Here is a 17878-nt window from a genome sequence, read left to right as displayed (position 1 = left end):
CTACTCGGCGCTGTGCAAATCGAAGGCAACTAGAGGCAAGTGCTGCTTTTTTTGGTCGCTCTCGCACCGGCGGCGGCATCGGCACCGGTGTCGGTATCGGCATTGGTACCGGTTTCGGCATCGGTACTGGTATCGGCATCGTCACCGGTGTCTGCATCGGCACCGGTATTGGCATCGTCACTGGTGTTGGCATCGGAACCGGTATTGGCATCGTCACTGGTGTTGGCATCGGCACCGGTATTGGCATCGTCACCGGTGTCGGCGTTGGCACTGGCACCGGCGTTGGCGCTGGTCTCACAGGCAGACGTTGATCTGCTTGGCAAGCTCCCGCTCGAGGTCGAGGATGAGCGCGTCAAAGTCCTTGAGGTTGAGGCGGGGGCCGAAGGGCGCCTCGGGCTCCTCACCCAGGGCGAAATCAGCCACGAAGAGGGTCCGCCGGTGCGGGGTCCGCCGCGCCGGCACCCCGGTCTCACCATCACCGGCTGCCACCTCGTCGTAGTCGGCGTCACCGGCCGTGCCGGGTACCAGTAGGAATTGGTGGTCGCAGATGCTCCAGTCACCGGCGTAGCGGTTGCTGGGGGGGCTCTCCGGTCCTCGGGGACGGTGACGGGCCACCACCGCGCTCTCCAGCAGGTCCAGTCGCAGTGGTGGCCCCCGTTGCTGCTGCGGGCAACTGGGCTGTGCTCCCTCCCGAGATTGGGGGGCTGGGGCCAAACGGGGGGCTGCAGAGAGAGCAGTAAAGGTGGGGGGCGGTCACTAGGAGGTTTGTTGGTGTTGGGGGGGGGGGGGGGGCAATGGGGGGGGCCACAGAAGTTTTGCTGGGAATGGGAGGGGGAGCAGACCAGCAAGAAACTGGGAGACCCCAGGAGAGGTGTCGGATGTGGGGGGGCCATTGACCAGCTGCTGGGAATGGGGAGGGGGGGGGCCCACGGCAGCAATGTGGGGGTCACAGATCCCTGGAGCAGCTGCTGGGGATGGTGGCACATGGGGAAGCCATGGCGGCGGGGGGTCACAGACCCCCAGAGCAGCTGCCACCAATGGTGGCCCAGGTAGTCGCTGTGCAAAGAGCCCCCCACAAAGTGGGGGGGGGTGCAGGTGTCCCCCCTACCCCGCTCACCCGGCCAGGCCTGCAGCAGGTAATGCAACACCTCGATGTGCCTCTTGAAGTCAACGGCGCTGGCGATGTCCTCGCTGTGGGCGTAGCTGCGGTTGCCGGTGCCGGCACCGGTGCCGGAGCGCCGGGGCTCCTGATTCTGGGTGAGCAGGACGGGCCCGAAGCAGACGGCGATGTTCTGCGAGTTCATGCGGTTGAAATCGTGGAAGGAGGCCACCAGGCTGAGGTGGTCCAGGAGCCGCGTCAGCGTGGCCTGGGGGACAAGGTGGCATCAACCGGGATGTCCTCTGATGCCACCCGGTTGTCCCACACCCTCCCGAAACAGAGCCGAGGGGAATCGCCCCAGGGGACGTGGCTGCAGATGGTCCCTGGGGCCGAGTCACACAGTGAATGCGGAGGTGGAAATAAATGCTTAAATATCAGAGGGATGTGAAGACCCCCCCCCCCAAAAAAAAAATTCTTGGGGGGGTCCTGAGTAGGGAGGTGACACAGGGACGTGCCCCATGTCACAGGTCAAGAAATAAGGACTGTCTGCAGTGGCAAGTTGGGATGGGGAGAGACCATGGGGCTGAGCAGCAACAGGATCCCCCCCGTAATCCCTCACCACGACTGGGCACCCCCTTTTTTGGTGCTGGGCACCCATCTTTTCGGCACTGGGCACTCACCTTCTCAACGTCGGGCAGGCAGTCGAGCAGGGTGACAGCATCCCGCTCTCCTGGGGGGGTCCGGGGGGGTCGCTTGGCCATGGCCTCCAGCACAACGTGGTAGAGCGTGGGGGTGATGAGCGGCGTGGGCAGCTCCCGCAGGTAATCCTTGAGGATCCCTGCAGGTGACAGGACGTGGGGGGGGACGGGACATCAAGCGCGGTCCCGTGGGGTGCACGGGAACCTGCAGGGGCACCCCCACCCCAGGACGAGCACCCACCCGTGATGACGTTGATGTCGGGGTAGAGCTGCTCTGAGAGCGTCACGGCCGCGCTGTCCCTCTCAAAGGCGTCACGAAGCTCTTTCTTGACGGCAGCCGAGCCGCAGAGCCGGTACAAGCCCACCACCTGCAAACGGGGACACCGTCACCTTGGTTTTGGGGGGGGTTCATCCACCGCAGCCCCCTACAGCCGTCACCGTAAGTCCCCGCTCACCTTCAGCCCTCGTTTCTCTATCTCGGCCACGCATTTCTGGATGAGCAGAGGCACTTTGGTGGCCGTCTTCTCCCTCTCCACCAGCTGGCCCAGCTCCACGCCGAAGACACGGGGTTCCCGATCACCGGGACTGTCCCACTGCTCCACCAAGGTGAATTTGGAGTAGAGGATACCGCGAGGTTGCAGCCGCACCGCCAGCTGCTGGGCCCGGCAACCTGCGGAGCCAAGCGGTGCCGTCAACAGGGTGCCGAGTCACCAAAACCCAAACCGACCCCACCACCCGGCCGTACCTCTGAAGATGTGGGGCAGGACCACAGTGCCGTGGCAGCAGAGACGGTTGCGGCAGGAGGTGGGATCCCAGGAGAAGACGATCACCTTGAGGTGCCGGGCACCCTCCAGCTCCAGGTTGAAGGTGTGGTTGAGGCCGAGGAACGCCGTCTTGCAGGGCAGCAAAGCCGTGCGAGCCCGGTTGGCCGCGTCCACCTGCAAGACGCAGAAAACCTCCCGGGCTTCGGCCCGTGGTGGCTTCAGGTCCTGCACGCCGTGGAGGTGGACGCTCACCAGCCCCGAGATGTGTTGCCCGCACCGTGGCGGCATCTCCCCGCAGCTGTAGGGGCGGAAAGCGCCCACATCCAGCCCGTTTTCCCCATCCTCCGGTTCGGCACGCGCCCCGGCTTTAGCCGGCAGCTCCGGGGAGTCGCCGTCACTCAAGTAGCCGCCTTTGCCAGCCGCTTTGGCTCGCGGCAGCCCCGGCCGTGAAGCCACGCTGCTGTCTAGGTGGTAGCGGCTGATGACGTTGCTGGATTCCTTGCGGCTTTCGGAGGGCGAGGTGCCACCCTCTTGGCCCCGGGGACGGGGGCTGCGTAGGCTCAGCTTCCTCCGTAGCTCCGGCAGCTTCTTCATCTTCATGGAGAGACGACGTACGGTACCTGGGGACTTCACCTTGTTGAGGGAACGGCCCTTCTTGGGGCTGGCGGGGGGCGAGGGGGTGGTCAGCCCTGTCCCCGAGCTCACACATGGGATCGGCATCTTCACTGTTGGGGGGGAAAAAGGGGTGAGTGGGTCCTTGGGGGGGGTGCACTGGGAAGCCTGGGTGGGACAGGGCTGCTCCCCGGAAACTGCTGTGGGGTGGAGGGAGGGTCCCGTGGGATGGGGTGGCGGTGGGGGGGGACAATGTCCTGGGGGATAGGGAAGGGCTGGGGACAGCAGGGTCTGGGGGACACTCCCCTGGGGTGGGGACAGGGACTGTGGGGTCCGGGGGATGCTCTCCTGGGGGATGGGGAAGGGATGGGGACCGTAGGGTCCAGGAGACATCCTTGGGGACAGGGATGGTGAGGTCCCTTCTGGGAAGGGACAGGAACCACTGGCCTGGGAATAGGGAAGGGATGGAGACGAAGGGATCGGGATGATGCTGTCCTAGGGGACAGGGACCATGGGGTCCGGGGGACACGGACCATTGGGTCTGGGGACCATGGGGTACAGGGGACACCAGGGACAGGGACTATCAGGTTTAGGGACCGCAGGGTCCAGGAAACCTCATGGGGGACAGAGAAAGGACAAAGACCACAGGGTACTGCAGATGGAGACAGGACCGTGTCCAGGGGACACTCTCCTGGAGGGGTGACAGGAGGACAAGGGCTTTGGGGGACCGGGGGCCACCACTGTCCCACCTCTCCCTGACCCGTAGCCACGTGCCGCCGCTCACCACAAGCCTGGGTCCTGCCGGCTCCCGGCTCCTCTCCTCGGCCAGCCGTGGACAGCGCTGGGGCCGTGCCGCTGCGGGGTCCGGAGCTCTCTGCCATCCCCAAACCACCGCGGGGGGGGGTCTTCCCTACCCATCTTCGGGGGTGACTCCCCACCACGGCCCCTCTCGGTGTCACGACTCCCTCCGCTCCACGTCTTCCAGGAGCTCCCAGGCTGGGGGTCCTCATCTTCGGGGATGGGATTGTACCAAATCTCGCCCTCGCTGCCGGCAGCACCGACATCCGCCTCAGCTCCACCGCCCGGCTCATCCAGCCCTGGTCCCTTCACCGATGATAGCACCCAGTGCCGGCTGCTCCGCTCCAAGCTCTGCAGGTAGGCACCGTGCCCAGGGCTCCTACTGAGACCACCCAGCTCCCCAGAGCCGTTCACCGCCTCGGCTTCCTCCGCCGGCTCCACGTCTTCCTCGCTGGGCTGCTCGATGCCGGGCCGGGGACTGCTGGCAGCAGGGTCCGGCTCGCCGGCGTCTGCCGGATCTGGGGCGGCTTTGGGAGGCAGTAGCTGCCTCTCGTCACGGCCGCCGCAGGAAAACCGGGCCCAGTTTTGCTTGCGGGATGCTGCCGGCACCGGCTCCACCGATGCCGCCTCGGGGTCCACCGAAGAATCGGGGCTTGGCGGAGGATGCTCTGCGGGAGGAAGGAAAAGAGCTGGGCTGAGTACGGCGGTTCCCAAAACACCAACGGGGAGCCCACCGGGACACGAGGACCTCTCTCTCGTCCCCGTCCCGCCCGAGCATTCCGCCACGCCACCCACCACCCTCACCCTGAATCCGTTGCCGTCCCGAACGGGACCCCCCTTCCCCATGCCGGCTCTGCCGGGGCGGCGGGCAGGCGCAGGCAGCTGCGCGTAGCCCCTTGCCAAGCGGGATTTCCGGTTGTTTACCGCTGGCCGGACCCGTGGCCGTGCTCCCACCGCCCTGGTGTGGGCAAGGGGAGCCCCGGCAAGGAAATGGGGGGGCTGGGGGGGGGCACGGCTGAACCCCTCTGCACCCCAACGGGGACAGGGCTGCACCCCAATGGGGATGGGGGTGGCTCTGCCCGTGTCCCTTGGCTCTGTGCCGCAAGGCAGGGTCCTGTCCCCCCTGCCTCACGCACACACGCGGGGGTCACCCCAATAGTGCACCCCCATTCCCTGCACTCCCCCCCAGTCATTTTTGGCCCCCCCCGGGTTGTCCGCATCCCTCCAACTTGTGCATCCCAATCTCCCCTCGCACCCCTCTACCCTGTGCAGCCCAAACTCCCCTGCCTTGTGCACCCCAATCCCCCTGCACCCACAGCCCCCCCACCGTGGCACCCCATGGACCCCCACAATCCCCAGGATCCCCCCCCCCCCAGCCCCATGACACCATGGCTTGGTGCGGGGCTCCCCCAGAGATGTGTGGGGGGGGGGGCAAACCCCAATTGCTGTAGGGTACTGAGGGAGCTGGGGTGATGGGTGCCCCTTCCTCGGGGGGCAGGAGGGAAAATGGGGACATGGCGGGGGGGGGGGCTTGCTGGGGGAACAGGACCCCAGGGTAATGGGAGACCCTTCCTGCGGGGGGGGGGGGGGGGGGGAGATATTCCTTCTTGGGGGGGGGCAGAAGGGACCCCAGGGTGATGGGGGTCCCTTCCATGGGGGGCAGGAGGGACCCTGGGTGATGGGGGACCCTCCTCCTCGAGGGGTCCCTTCTTGAGGGGGGGGGCAAAAGGGACCCCAGGGTGATGGGGGCTCTCTTCTTTGGGGTATATAACCCCGAAGTGACGGGGGTATCTTCCTTGGGGGGGTCCCTTCCTTTTTTTTTTTGGGGGGGGGGGGGGGGGCAGGAGTGATCCCAGGGTGATGGGACAGGTCTCTTCTTTAGGGTACAGGACCCCAAGGTGATGGGGGGGGGGTCCCTTCCTTGGGGGACACACACACACACACGCAGGAGGGACCCCAGGGTGATGGGGGGGTCCCTTCCTTGGGGTGGGGGGTCCCCTCCTTGAGGGGGGGGGGTCCCTTCCTCTGGGGGGGGGTCTCTTTCTCGGGGGTTGTCCCTTCCTCTGGGGGGGTCCCCTCCTTGAGGGGGGGGGGGTGTCCCTTCCTTGAGTTGGGGGGGTCCCCTCCTTGGGGGGGGGGGGGGGGGTCGAAGGGACCCTGGGGTAACGGTTGGGGGGGGGGGGGGGGTTGTTGTCCGTACCTCTGTCCTTGGCGTCCGCCTTCTTCCCCCGCGGGCGGTCGCGGCCCCTCAGGCGGGAGAAGGTCCGCCGCAGCAACGGCTCCGCCATCTACCCGCCCCCGCTCCTCACCGGGCTCTCCTCACACCCCTGGGCAACCCTCCACCTCGTCCCGGGTCCCCTTTCAACCCGTCTCGGTCCCCTTCTTCAACCCAAAACCCCCGGTCCCCCTCAGGCCCGCCGTCGTCGCCGCCGTCCCCGTCCCCGTCCCCCGCCTTCTCCCCTCCTCACAGCGGCGGGGCCTGAAGCGGCGGCGGCGCCGCCATCCCGCGGCGCGAATTCCTGGGATGCCGCCGGCAGCGCTGCCGGGAGCTGTAGTCCGGAACACCCCCCCGGTACAGAGACAGCCCCCCCCCCCCCCAGCAGCTTGAACGGGGAACAACCCCTCTGAACCGACAGGACCCCCCCAGGAGCGGGGACAGACCCCCCAAGAAGGAGAGAGATCCATACCCCCCCCCCCCCCCCCCCCGAGCCCGGCCCGCAGCCAAAGGGTGAGGGGATGTGGGGAGGTTTGGGGAGTATTTGGGGGGGGTATTTGGTGAGTCTTAGGGGGTATTTGGGGGTCTGGGGAGGATTTGGGGGTCTGGAGGGGGATTTGGGGGTCTGGAGGGGGATTTGGGGGTCTGGAGGGGGATTTGGGAGGGTATTTAGGGGTCTACAGGGGGATGTGGGGGTCTAGAGGGAGACTTGGGGGGTATTTGGGGGTCTAGAGGGGGATTTGGGGGGAGGGGGGTGTCTGGGGGTATTTGGGGGTCTGGAGGGGGATTTGGGGGGGTATTTGGGGGTCTAGAGGGGGACTTGGGGGGTATTTGGGGGTCTGGAGGAGGATTTGGGGGGTATTTGGGGGTCTAGAGGGGGACTTGGGGGGTATTTGGGGGTCTGGAGGAGGATTTGGGGGGTATTTGGGGGTCTAGGGGGGACTTGGGGGTCTAGAGGGGGATTTGGGGGGTATTTGGGGATCTGGAGGGGGACTTGGGGGGTATTTGGGGGTCTAGAGGGGATTTAGGGGGTATTTGGGGGTCTAGAGGGGGATTTGGGGGGTATTTGGGGACCTAGAGGGGGATTTGGGGGGATTTGGGGGTCTGGAGGGGGATTTGGGGAGGTATTTGGGGGTCTAGAGGGGGACTTGGGGGGTATTTGGGGGTCTAGAGGGGGATTTGGGGGGAGGGGGGTGTCTGGGGGTATTTGGGGGTCTAGAGGGGGATTTGGGGGGGTATTTGGGGGTCTAGAGGGGGATTTAGGGGGGTATTTGGGGGTCTAGAGGGGGATTTAGAGGAGTCTGGAGGGTATTTAGGGAGGTCTGGGGGTTATTTGGGGGAGCTGTGGGGTGGGGTGTTTGGGGGTCTGGAGGGCATTTTGGAGGGGTCTGGGGATATTTGGGGGAGACCTGGTGGGTATTTGGGGGTCTGTGAGGCATTTAGGGGGGTCTAGTGGTATTTGGGGGTCTGGAGGGGGATTTAGGGGAGTCTGGGGGGGTATTTAGGAAGGTCTGGGGGGGTAATTGGGGGTCGTGGGGAGTACTTGTGGGAGCTCTGGAGGGTGGTATTTGGGAGAGCTTGGGGGGGTATTTGGGGTTATGGGGGAGATTTACAGAGGTCTGAGGATATTTGGGGGAGACATGGCTGGTATTTGGGGGTCTGTGAGGCATTTAGGGGTGTCTGGGGGTATTTGGGGGTCTAGAGGGGGATTTAGAGGAGTCTGGAGGGTATTTAGGGAGGTCTGGGGGGTACTTGGGGGAGCTGTGGGGGGTATTTGGGGTTATGGGGGAGATTTGGAGGGGTCTGGGGATATTTGGGGAGACATGGCTGGTATCTGGGGGGCTGTGAGGCATTTAGGGAGGTCTGGGGGGATACTTGGGGGTCATGGGGGGTTCTGGGGGGAGCTCTTGAGGGGGGTATTTGGGAGAGCTCTGGGGGAGATTTAGAGGGGTCTGAGGATATTTAGGGGAGACATGGCTGGTATTTGGGGGTCTGTGAGGCACTTAGGGCAGTCTAGGGGTATTTGGGGGTCTGGAGGGGGATTTAGGGGGATATTTGGGGGAGCCCTGAAGGGTATTTGGGGGTCTAGAGGGGGATTTAGGGGAGTCTGGGGGTATTTGGGGGAGAGCTGGCAGGTATTTGAGGGTCTGTGAGGCATTTAGGGGGGTCTGGGGGTGTTTGGAGGAGACCTGGGCGGTATTTGGGGGTCTGGGAGATATTTAAGGGGGTCTGGGGGGTATTTGGAGGGTCCTGGGGGAGTTATTTGGGGGTCAGGGAAGTATTAAAGAAAGTCTGGGGGGCATTTGGGGGAGCCCTGAGGGGTATTTGGGGGTCTAGAGGGGGATTTAGGGGGTCTGGGGAATACTTGGGGATCTGGGGGGTATTTTGGGGAGCCTGAAGGTAATTGAAGGGATCATGGGGGATTGTGGGGAGCCTGGAGGCCCAAGACCCTCCCGCCCCAATCCTCCACGTGGCATCACCCCCCAAACCACCGCTGCTCTGCCGAGTGACCCCAAAACCCAGAGCCAGGAGCCGCCCCGCACCCATCCACCCCACACCATCAGGGGTCCCCCATCCCATGCAGCCCCCCGCCTCCCCGTCACCAGAGCAGGGCCTCACTCTGCATACGTGTTTATTGCCCTGCAGGGAACCCCACTCCACCCCGTACCCCAAATTTTCCCCAGAGATCCATCCATGGACCCCAAACGGATGTGCTGAAGGTCAGGGCTGCATCCTGGAGTGCTGCAGGTTAGATGTGGAAAGGGGCCGGGGGGAGCCCTCGGAGGGGGTGGTGGGTGCTGGGTGGGGGGTCGGGGGTCTTGGGGTGTCCCTTGCATGCTCAGGGGTGTCCCTCGCACACCCAGGGGAGTTGACTCGTGCAGGGGTAGTCGTACCACTCGCCATCCTCCCTCACCACCGCGCAGTTCTCCTGGTGCCCGCCGTTGGGCTCATTCCTGTGCCAAAAGCTGCAACGAGATGGGGGGGGGGGGGATCGGGACAGCTTAGGGGTGTCCCCCTGTGTCCCTAAGCCCCCATCCCCTTGTCCCCAGCGCCCGCTGGGCTGTACCTGCTTTCCCGGGGTAGGATAGTCCCGTTCGCCCGCTTCCAGGTACCCTCGACCTCTTCATCCCTGATGCTGAGCCAGGAGGAGGTTTGCAGCATGGTCCGGATGTGATCCTGGGGGCAAAGGCAGCGTCACCCCCATGGCAGAGCCCCCCACGGCCCCCTGTCCACCCTCGGGGACAGCGGGGGACCGCAGGTCCCGGTGGCAGGTAGGACCTGATGCCATATCCCCCCCCCTCAATACCCCACATCTCCCCAGTGCTGACACAACCTCTGCCCTGGAGTGGGGGGATGTGGGGGGGAGTTTGGGGTTTTTTTGGTATCGGGGGACAGTTCAGAGGAGATTTGGGGTCGGGGATGGCAGGGTGAGGGTCCATGGGACACTAGGGCTGGGGTTAAGTTCAGGTTATACACAGGTTTGAGGTCGCAGTTATGAAAAATGAGGGTTAGAGTTCAAGTTAGAGCCTCATTGGGGTCTGGAGGATCTCAGGGTTAGCTTAAGTCCTGTGTATTTAGGGTTAGGGCTGGGCTAGGGCCCTGGTGGGGTTTGGGCTGGCTTAGGGTTAAGTCAACTCCTATAAATATATGTTAGGTTTAGGATGGTGATAGGATTACAGTTATGGATAATCAGATTAGGGTTATGGTTCAGAACAGGGTTAAGGTCAGGGTTGCCGTTAGGGTTAGGGTTAGGGTCAGGGTTAGGGTGAGGGTTAGGCTTAGGCTTAGGGTTAGGGATAGAGTTAGGGATAGATTTCAGCTGGATTTGGTTCAGTTAAATTAGGGTTACGGCTCTCTTAGGAATGGGGTTGGGCTTAATTGTAGAAATATTAGGTCCTAGAGTGTAAATTTCGGGTTAAAAGCATAAAATTTGGGTAAAGCTTAGGGTGAGGGCTCAGCAGCACCCACTTGTGGGAAAAGTGAGGTGTGGGGTGACCCCAAACCTGTCGTAGGGTTCAGGACAGGGTTTAAGGGCTTCCAGCCGCTCCCATCCCACAGAAGATCATAACCTCCCCACAAAGCCCACCTCAGGCACCACAGTGTCCCCCCCTCCCCATCCCCTTTCCTGGATGCCTGGATCCGTCCCCCCTTCACCTTCTCCTCGGGGCTGTCCACCTCCAGGAGCTGCATGCCCAGGACCGAGCAGAAGTGCTGGGCCTTCTCCCAGGAACTCACCGTCTTGGAGTAGAAATAGCAGGACTTCCCAAAATAGGTCCAGCCTTTGGAGCAAGGGGGACAGCCTGGGAAGGGGGGACACAGAAAAGTGGGGGGGGTCACCCCTCAGCTGAGGCTGTGAGACCCCATAAACTGGGGACAGCCCTGGCCAGAGCCACGACCCCAGCTGCTGAGCATCCCCACTGGGTTAGCGTCACAGCTGGGTTAGGGTTAGAGCCCTGCTGGAGTTTGGGTTAAATCCTATATATTGAGGGTTAGGACTGGGTTAGGGTCCCACTGGGGTTTGGGTTTAGCTTTAGTCCTATATGTTTAGGGTTACAGCTGGGTTGGGGTTATGACCATGCTGAATTTTGGGCCAAATTAGGATTATCTTAAATCCTAGGTATTTAGGGCTATGGCTGAGTTAGAGTTAGGACCCCACTGGGATTAGGGCTTCTTTAGGGTTAATTTAAATCCTATATATTTAGGGTTAGGACTGGGTTTGGATTATTGAGGTTTGGGCTAGATCAGGGTTAGTTTAAATCCTACATATTTAGGGTTACGAACGGTTTATGCTTAAGGCCCTGCTGGGGTTTGGGCTAGCTTAGGGTTAAGTTAAGTCGCATATATTTAGGGTTAAGTCTGCATCAGGGTTAGGGTCCCATTAGGGTTTGGGCTCATTTAGGGTTAGGTTAAAAGTCACCTAAGTCACCCTAAAGGTAGGGTTATGTCAGGTTTAGGGCCCTGTTGCAGTTTGAGTTTAGTTTAAGCTGTATCTGTGCCAGGTTAGGGCTGAACTTCGTCCAGTGTAGGGTTAGGCGAAGCCCTAAATATTTGGGATAAAGGTGCCAGGACTGACAGGAGTGGGAACAGACGTCGTCCTTGCTCCCATGGACAACCCAGCGGCTCCACTCGCGGTTCCCGGTGTAAAGCATCACCGTGTGCTGCGGGTGGTTGCCGTAATTGAAGTAGAGATCGTAGCCGACGAGTGCCAACAGCCCGCCGTCACGGCACTCCCACCGCTGCAGCTCGCCGTCGTCCCGGCACGGCTCCAGCCCCACGACTGCCCAGCTTTGCCCGCGGGTTGCCGTAATGCAGCGCTGGCTCCCCCAGCCCCGTAGCCGGCCCCCTTGTAACCACTGGAACCGTTGTGCCGTGGCATCAGGCCGGCACGTCGTCACCATCAGTTGTTGCCCCCTGGCCTCCACGCACTTGCGGTGGTCTTCGTTGTACAGCAGGAAGGAACAGGAGGCTGCGGAGAGGTTCCCGGTGAACCGGGCGGGGGGGGACACGTGGAGATTGGGGACACGTCCATGGGTGTCACCGCGGAAAGGAAGGGGAGGTGGGGGGACACACGGCATGGACACGCACCCACACTCGGCACCTTCTTCGCCTTCTCTGCCTCCAGCGCCTCCGTCAGGGCTGCAACTGGGGGGGGGGACACACGGGGACACACACACACAGAGGTCACCCTGTCACCGCAAGGCACAGGGTGTCCCAGAGCCGTTGCTGTGGCAGGGGTGGGAGAGGGGCTGGTGTCGAGGGGTGCTGAGGACTCTCACCCCCCGTGGAGACCCCCAACACCCCGATAACCTTAACTCTGCCCCCCAGCAGCCCCGGCATCGTCTCCCCGGGTGGAAGGGGGCTCCCCCGAGCCCCGCAGAGCCCCGCTACTCACTGTGCCGTGAGCCGACGGCGAGAAAGAGCACGTTCATCAGCACCGAGACCCCCAGTGCCACGGTGCCCACCAGCACCAGCTTCTCCCTGGAGCAGCACCCTGACGCTGAGGAGGGTGGGTGAGTGACGGCCAGCCCCTGGTTTGGGCAGAGCCGGGTGGCACCGGCTTTAACCGCAGCGTGGTTTTGTCCTTTTGACGATGCTCTCGTCCTTGCCCATGCCGTACCTGGGGGGTCAGGCACGTGCTTCTGGCTTGGCACGGCGATGGCGGAGTCCAAGGGCTCGTACGGGTTCTCCTCTGTGGAGCACAGGTCGCTGCAGGCTGGGGAGGGGATAGCGGTGACGGCACTTTTGGAGGATCTCCCCCTCCCAGTGCCACCCAGGTGACTCCAACCTCCCCAGGGATCACCCTTGGGCACCAAGGATGGAAATGGGGGTCCCCTTCAGTGCCACTGTCTGCCTTGGGGACCCCCTTCTTGGACACTGGGGGTGGGAGAGTCTCCCCGGGGGTCACCAACCATCCCAGGATGCCCCCTTGGACACCAGGCACAGAGATGGGGATCCCCCTCAGTGCCACTGCCCACCCTGGGGACACCCTTCAGGGACCAGGGGTGGAGATGGGGGTCCCCTTCGGTGCCCTCTTGGGTGCCTTCTAGGTGCCACCACTTTCCCCAGGACCCCAGTTGGGCACCAGGGATGGAGATGGGGATCCCTCCCTGGTACCACAGCCCATCCTGGGGACCCCCCCTCAGTCACCAGGGATGGGGGAACCCCCCCTGGGTGCCACCACCCACCCTAGGATCCTCCCTTGGGTACTAGGGACAGAGACAGGGGATGCCCCCCAGCACTGTGAGACCCCAAAAGTGACATGGGGTGTGCATTAGGGACTGCTGGGCTCGCCCCCACCCCATCCAGCACCCTGGGGTGCTCCCTACCTTCCCTGCCGCTGAGCTCCAGCGCCCACATTTGCCCCTGCCCGGCTTGGCTGGACTCGACGTTGCCGTACATCGTCCCTGCGGCGCCGAAGAGCCGTCCCCAGTGGGTGTCCCCAGTGGGTGTCCCCGCTGATAAATCCTCCGGGAAGCGGGTGAGGGGGGGTGCCGGATGCACCCTCGCCCCGGTGATGGGCCTCGAAGGGGCCCCCGAGCACCCGGCAGCTCCCTCGCTGCACCCCAAAGCTTGGCTGGAGGTGGCACCACCAGTGACGGTCCCCAGTGGGTGCTGGCAAAAACCCCGGTGTCCCTAGGGTCTCGGCGCAGGAAGGCGCTGTTGGGGCGGGGGGGCCAAGGGTGCTGCCTGGTTGGGGGGGGTGGGTGCTGGGTGGCATGTGGGGGACTCGGGGAGAGCAAGGGCCGGGTGTCCCCATGGCAGAGGTGTCCCTGTGGCAGTGCCCGTGGTGTCCCTGTCACCGGGGTGTCCCCATGCCCGGCACATCCCTGGCGTCTGCCCACACCTGGGTGCCCCCACCTCCATCCCAGCACCCATGGGAGAGCCGGGTGACCCCGAGACGGGTGCTAGCCCCACGCCGCCTCTGGCCGCGCAGGAAGAACTGGGTGCTATCAGTACCCACCAGCCCCGGCCACGGCTCCCCGGCCACCCGCCGGCACCCGGCTTATCGCATCCGGTGAGAGCGGGCACCCGATGCCGTGGGGCGGGCACGGGGCTGGCCGTGAGGCCGTGGCAGAGCCAGCTGTGCCGTGGTGGTCATGGGTGTCCCGTGGTGGTGCCGGGTGTGTCGTGGTAGGGTTGGGTGTGTTGTGGTGGTATTAGGTGTGCCGTGGCTCTGCCGGGTGTCCCATGGTGGTGCCGGGTGTCCCGTGGTGGTGCTGGCTGTCCCGTGGTGATCCCAGATGTCCCACTGTGGTGCTGGGTGTCCCGTGGTGATGCCGGGTGCGCCGTGGTTGTACTGCCTGTATCGTGGTGTTGCCAGGCGTCCTGTGGTTGTGCCAGGTGTGCCACAGTGATGCTGGCTGTCCCATGGTGGTGTTAGGTGTGCCGGGCGTGCCATCATGGTGCTGGCTGTCCCAAGGTGGTGCCAGGTAGCCCATGGTGGTGCCAGGTGCCCCACGGTGGTACTGAGTGTCCCATGGCTGTAGTGAGTGTCCCGTGGTGGTGCCGGCTGTCCCATGCCATGCCAGGTGTCCCGTGGTTGTGCCGGGTATGCCACAGTGATACTGGCTGTCCCACGGTGGTGTCAGGTGTGCCGTAGTGGTGCTGGCTGTGCCAGGTGGCCCATGGTGGTGCCAGTTGTGCCATGGTGATGCCGGGTGTCCCATGGCTGTACTGGGTGTCCCATGGTGGTGCCAGTTGTGCCATGGTGGTGCCAAGCGTCCCATGGCTGTACTGGGTGTCCCATGGTGGTGCCAGTTGTGCCGTGGTGGTGCCGGGTGTCCCATGGCTGTACTGGGTGTCCCATGGTGGTGCCAGTTGTGCCGTGGTGGTGCCGGGTGTCCCATGGCTGTACTGGGTGTCCCATGGTGGTGCCAGGTGGCCCATGGTGATGTCAGCTGTCCCACGGCGGTGCCGGCTGTGCCAGGGCTGCGCCGGCTGTCCCGTGGTGGTGCCAGGTGTGTGGTAGCAGTGCCGGCTGTCCCGTGGCAGTGCCGGCTGTCCCGTGGCCATGCCAGGTGTCCCCTGGTCGTGCCAGGTGTGCCACGGTGATGCCGGCTGTCCCACGGTGGCGTCAGGCGTGCCGGAGTGGTGCCGGCTGTCCCCTCACGGCGACAGTTGTGCCGGGTGTCCCCACGGATTCCCCCCCCCACCTATCCCCGTCCTCGCAGGACCCCCCCCCCCCCCCTCCTGTTCCCCCGTGTGTCCCCAGAGGTGTGTGTCGTCGTGCCCCCCCCCCCCCCCGCAGGGGTCCCCACGCGTGTCCCCGCCCCTCCCCACGCGTGTGTCCCCCTCCGCGGCCGCCAGGTGGCGCCGTCACGCCCGGAGGGGCGGGGCCGAGCGCGGGGAGGCGGGGGTCGGTACCGGGGAGCGGGAGATATCGGGAACGGGGAGCGGGGGGGGGGGGGACACACTAAGGGATACTGGGACCGGGTAGCAGGTACTGGGGAGCAGGGAGCGGGGGTCGGGACCGGGGGGGGGGGGGATGCCGGGATCGGGGGGGGGGGGCTGGGACCGGGGAGCGGGGGATACTGGGAACGGCGAGCCGGTACTGGGGTGAAGACGGTGGGGGAGGCACCCCGGTACTGGGGAGGAGGGGTCTGTACCGGGCTGCGGGGCCCGGTTACTGGCAAAGCGATGGGTGTACTGGGCTGGTGCCGGGGAACTGGAAAGCTGGTAGTGGGGGACCAGCTTGGGACTGGGGAAGGCACTGGGGAGTGGGACCCATCGGTACCAGGGCACCGGGTTGCCCATGGGGAGCTGTCCCTATCACCTGTGGCACCATCACCAGCTGGGCCCAGCACCCATCACCGGTGTCCTGGTGGCCCTGGGGTGTCCCTGGTACCGGCTGGGGGAGGGATCCACCACCACCCCAGTGTGACCCCCCCCCCGGGGTGCTGCCTGCTCACCCCTTCTCTCCTTGCACCGCAGGCGGGACCCAGGAGGACACTGGCAGCACCAAAACCACACCGGGGTGCGCGACAGGATGGACACCGGCAGCGCTGATTTGGGGCCACAATGCCAGGCTGGGGCAGATGCCGGCAGTGCCAGATCGATGCCAGTGAGTCAGGATGGTGAGGACACCGGCAGTGCCGATTTGAAGTCATCATGCCAACACCGAGCAGATGCTACCAGTGCCAAACTGACACCAGGCAGCCAGGACAGGGCAGGCACCGGCAGTGCCAAAATGATGCTGCGGTGTTGGGCTGATGCTGGCAGTGCCAACTGCGGGCTGCAATGCCAGGATGGCAGTGCCAAACCGATGCCAGCGTGCCAGGGCCGGGAAGACACCAGCAGTGCCGTTTTGGGGACATACCACCAGAACCAGGCAGACACCGGCAGCTCCAAACTGATACCAGGGTGCCAGGATGAGGCAGCCATCAGCAGCGCCAGTTTGGGGACACAATGCCAGGACACGGCCGATGCCGGCAGCTCCAAACTGATACCGGCGTGCCAGGACAAGGCAGCCATCAGCAGCACCAGTTTGGGGACACAATGCCAGGACACGGCAGATGCTGGCAGCGCCAAATCAGCTCCACAGAACCAACCCGAGGAGGATGCCGCCAAGCCTAGCCGGCAAAATGGTGAGGCCGTGGCAGCGAGTGCCCGTCCCTTTCAGTGCGGGGCATGTGGGAAGCGGTTCAGGGCGAGCGCCACGCTGATGCGGCACCAGGCGCTGCACGGAGCCGAGCGCCCCTTCTCCTGTGCCGAGTGCGGCCGCGGCTTCTGTGACCGGGCGGCGCTGGCAACGCACCGGCGAGGGCACACGGGCGAGCGCCCCTTCGCCTGCGCCGAGTGCGGCAAAGCCTTTGCTGGCAGCGCGGGGCTGCTGGTACACCAGCGGGTGCACACGGGCGAGCGTCCCTTTGCCTGCGCCGAGTGCGGGCAGCGCTTCCGCCAGAGCGCCCACCTTGCCCAACACCACCTGGGCACCCACGGCACGGGGCGCCCGCACCCCTGCCCGCAGTGCGGCAAAGCCTTCGCTCTCCGCTCCACGCTGGCCCGGCACGCTCAGACCCACACCGGCGAGCGGCCCCACGCTTGCGGCGACTGCGGGCGCCGCTTCCGCCAGCGCGCTCACCTGGCCCGGCACCGCCTGGCACACACGGGCGAGCGCCCCTTCCCCTGCGGCGAGTGCGGCAAAGCCTTCGCCCTCAGCGCCACGCTACTGCGGCACCAGCTGGTGCACACCGGCGAGCGCCCGCACCGCTGCCCCGACTGTCCCCGCGCCTACACCCAAAGCGCCTACCTGGCCCAGCACCGCCGCAGCGCCCACGCCGGCCAACGGCCCCACGCCTGCCCCGAATGCCCGCGGGCTTTCGCCGACCGCGCCAACCTCTTGCGGCATCGCCGGGGTCACGCCGGCGCCCGGCCCCACGCCTGCGGGCAGTGCGGGAGACGCTTCGCCCAGCGGTCGCATCTCCGGGCGCACGCTGGCACCCACGGCGGGCAGGGTCCCTTTGCCTGCGGGCAGTGCGGGCAGCGATTTGGGCGACGGGCAGCGCTGGCAGCTCACGGGCGGGCACACGGCGGGCAGCGGCCCTTTGCCTGCGGGCAGTGCGGGCAGCGCTTCACCCAGAGAGCCAGCCTGGTAGAGCACGGCCGGCGACACACGGGCGAGCGGCCTCACCGTTGTCCCCAGTGTCACCGCGGTTTCCGGCATCGCTCGGCGCTGCTGCGGCACCGGCGGGCGCATGCCGGCGAGCGTCCCTTTCCCTGCGCCCACTGCGGCCGCCGTTACAGCCGTAGCTCCAACCTCCTCCTGCACCAGCGAGTCCACGCGCCCGACTAGCACCCATGGGTGCCGCCGCGGGGGTGTTCGTACAAGCGTTACGGGGTGCCAACGAACACCGTGCCATGGCTTTTGCCGCGCCGGCGGGGGTTGTCCGGCGGTGTCACCCTGGAGCCAAGTGCATCGAGCCCCTGTGCCAGCCCCCGGCCTTGAAGCCTTTATCCCCACGGGATGAGCACTGCCTGGTTAGTTTTAAATACTACTACTACTACTACTAATAAAAAAAGAAAATGTACAGCTGGGTTTGTTTTAAATAATAATAATTAAAAAAAAAAAAAAAGAGAAAAATGAAAATATACAGCAGTCACTTCCCCTCCTCCCCAGCGGGGCACGGCCGGGCCTTGGAGGGGGGATTTGGGGCCAGTGCAACAGTGCAGGAGAGGGGAAAAATGGGGGTCC

At 64.6% G+C, this 17878-nt stretch overlaps 3 protein-coding genes across 5 annotated transcripts; 1 reads left to right on the top strand and 2 right to left on the bottom strand.

Moving 5' to 3' along the window:
* Window positions 1-62: 62 nt before the first annotated feature.
* SYDE1 (synapse defective Rho GTPase homolog 1) lies at window positions 63-6323 on the bottom strand. 2 transcript variants are annotated; one of them, XM_041127427.1, is made up of 10 exons: window positions 6172-6323; window positions 4150-4639; window positions 4027-4091; window positions 3958-3993; window positions 2543-3286; window positions 2253-2467; window positions 2039-2165; window positions 1780-1937; window positions 1118-1367; window positions 63-722 (listed from the first exon to the last, which is right to left on the bottom strand). In XM_041127427.1, the coding sequence occupies exons 1-10, from the start codon at window positions 6257-6259 to the stop codon at window positions 295-297; spliced, it is 2601 nt and encodes an 866-aa protein (XP_040983361.1). In that variant the 5' UTR covers window positions 6260-6323; the 3' UTR covers window positions 63-294. The 2 variants fall into 2 exon arrangements, with proteins under 2 accessions (XP_040983361.1, XP_040983360.1); XM_041127426.1 differs by lacking the exon at window positions 6172-6323 and having other exon boundaries at window positions 115-151; window positions 278-722; window positions 3958-4233.
* A 2482-nt stretch (window positions 6324-8805) lies between these two features.
* On the bottom strand, window positions 8806-13141 carry LOC121233636 (macrophage mannose receptor 1-like). Of its 2 annotated transcripts, XM_041127337.1 has the most exons (7): window positions 13014-13138; window positions 12080-12400; window positions 11773-11829; window positions 11261-11653; window positions 10342-10487; window positions 9254-9363; window positions 8806-9152 (listed from the first exon to the last, which is right to left on the bottom strand). In XM_041127337.1, the coding sequence occupies exons 1-7, from the start codon at window positions 13084-13086 to the stop codon at window positions 9026-9028; spliced, it is 1227 nt and encodes a 408-aa protein (XP_040983271.1). In that variant the 5' UTR covers window positions 13087-13138; the 3' UTR covers window positions 8806-9025. The 2 variants fall into 2 exon arrangements, with proteins under 2 accessions (XP_040983271.1, XP_040983272.1); XM_041127338.1 differs by lacking the exon at window positions 11773-11829 and having other exon boundaries at window positions 13014-13141.
* Window positions 13142-13239: 98 nt separating this feature from the next.
* On the top strand, window positions 13240-17704 carry LOC115348236 (zinc finger protein 497-like). Its single transcript, XM_041127336.1, has 3 exons — window positions 13240-13808; window positions 15619-16126; window positions 16217-17704. The coding sequence occupies exons 1-3, from the start codon at window positions 13720-13722 to the stop codon at window positions 17477-17479; spliced, it is 1860 nt and encodes a 619-aa protein (XP_040983270.1). The 5' UTR covers window positions 13240-13719; the 3' UTR covers window positions 17480-17704.
* The last annotated feature ends 174 nt before the right edge of the window (window positions 17705-17878 follow it).

The sequence above is a fragment of the Aquila chrysaetos genome, chromosome 11 (genome assembly GCF_900496995.4).
Source record: "Aquila chrysaetos chrysaetos chromosome 11, bAquChr1.4, whole genome shotgun sequence".
Classification (NCBI taxonomy): Eukaryota; Metazoa; Chordata; class Aves; order Accipitriformes; family Accipitridae; genus Aquila; species Aquila chrysaetos.
Note: the sequence above shows the minus strand (reverse complement) of the source record. Positions and strands in the feature narration are given on the sequence as shown.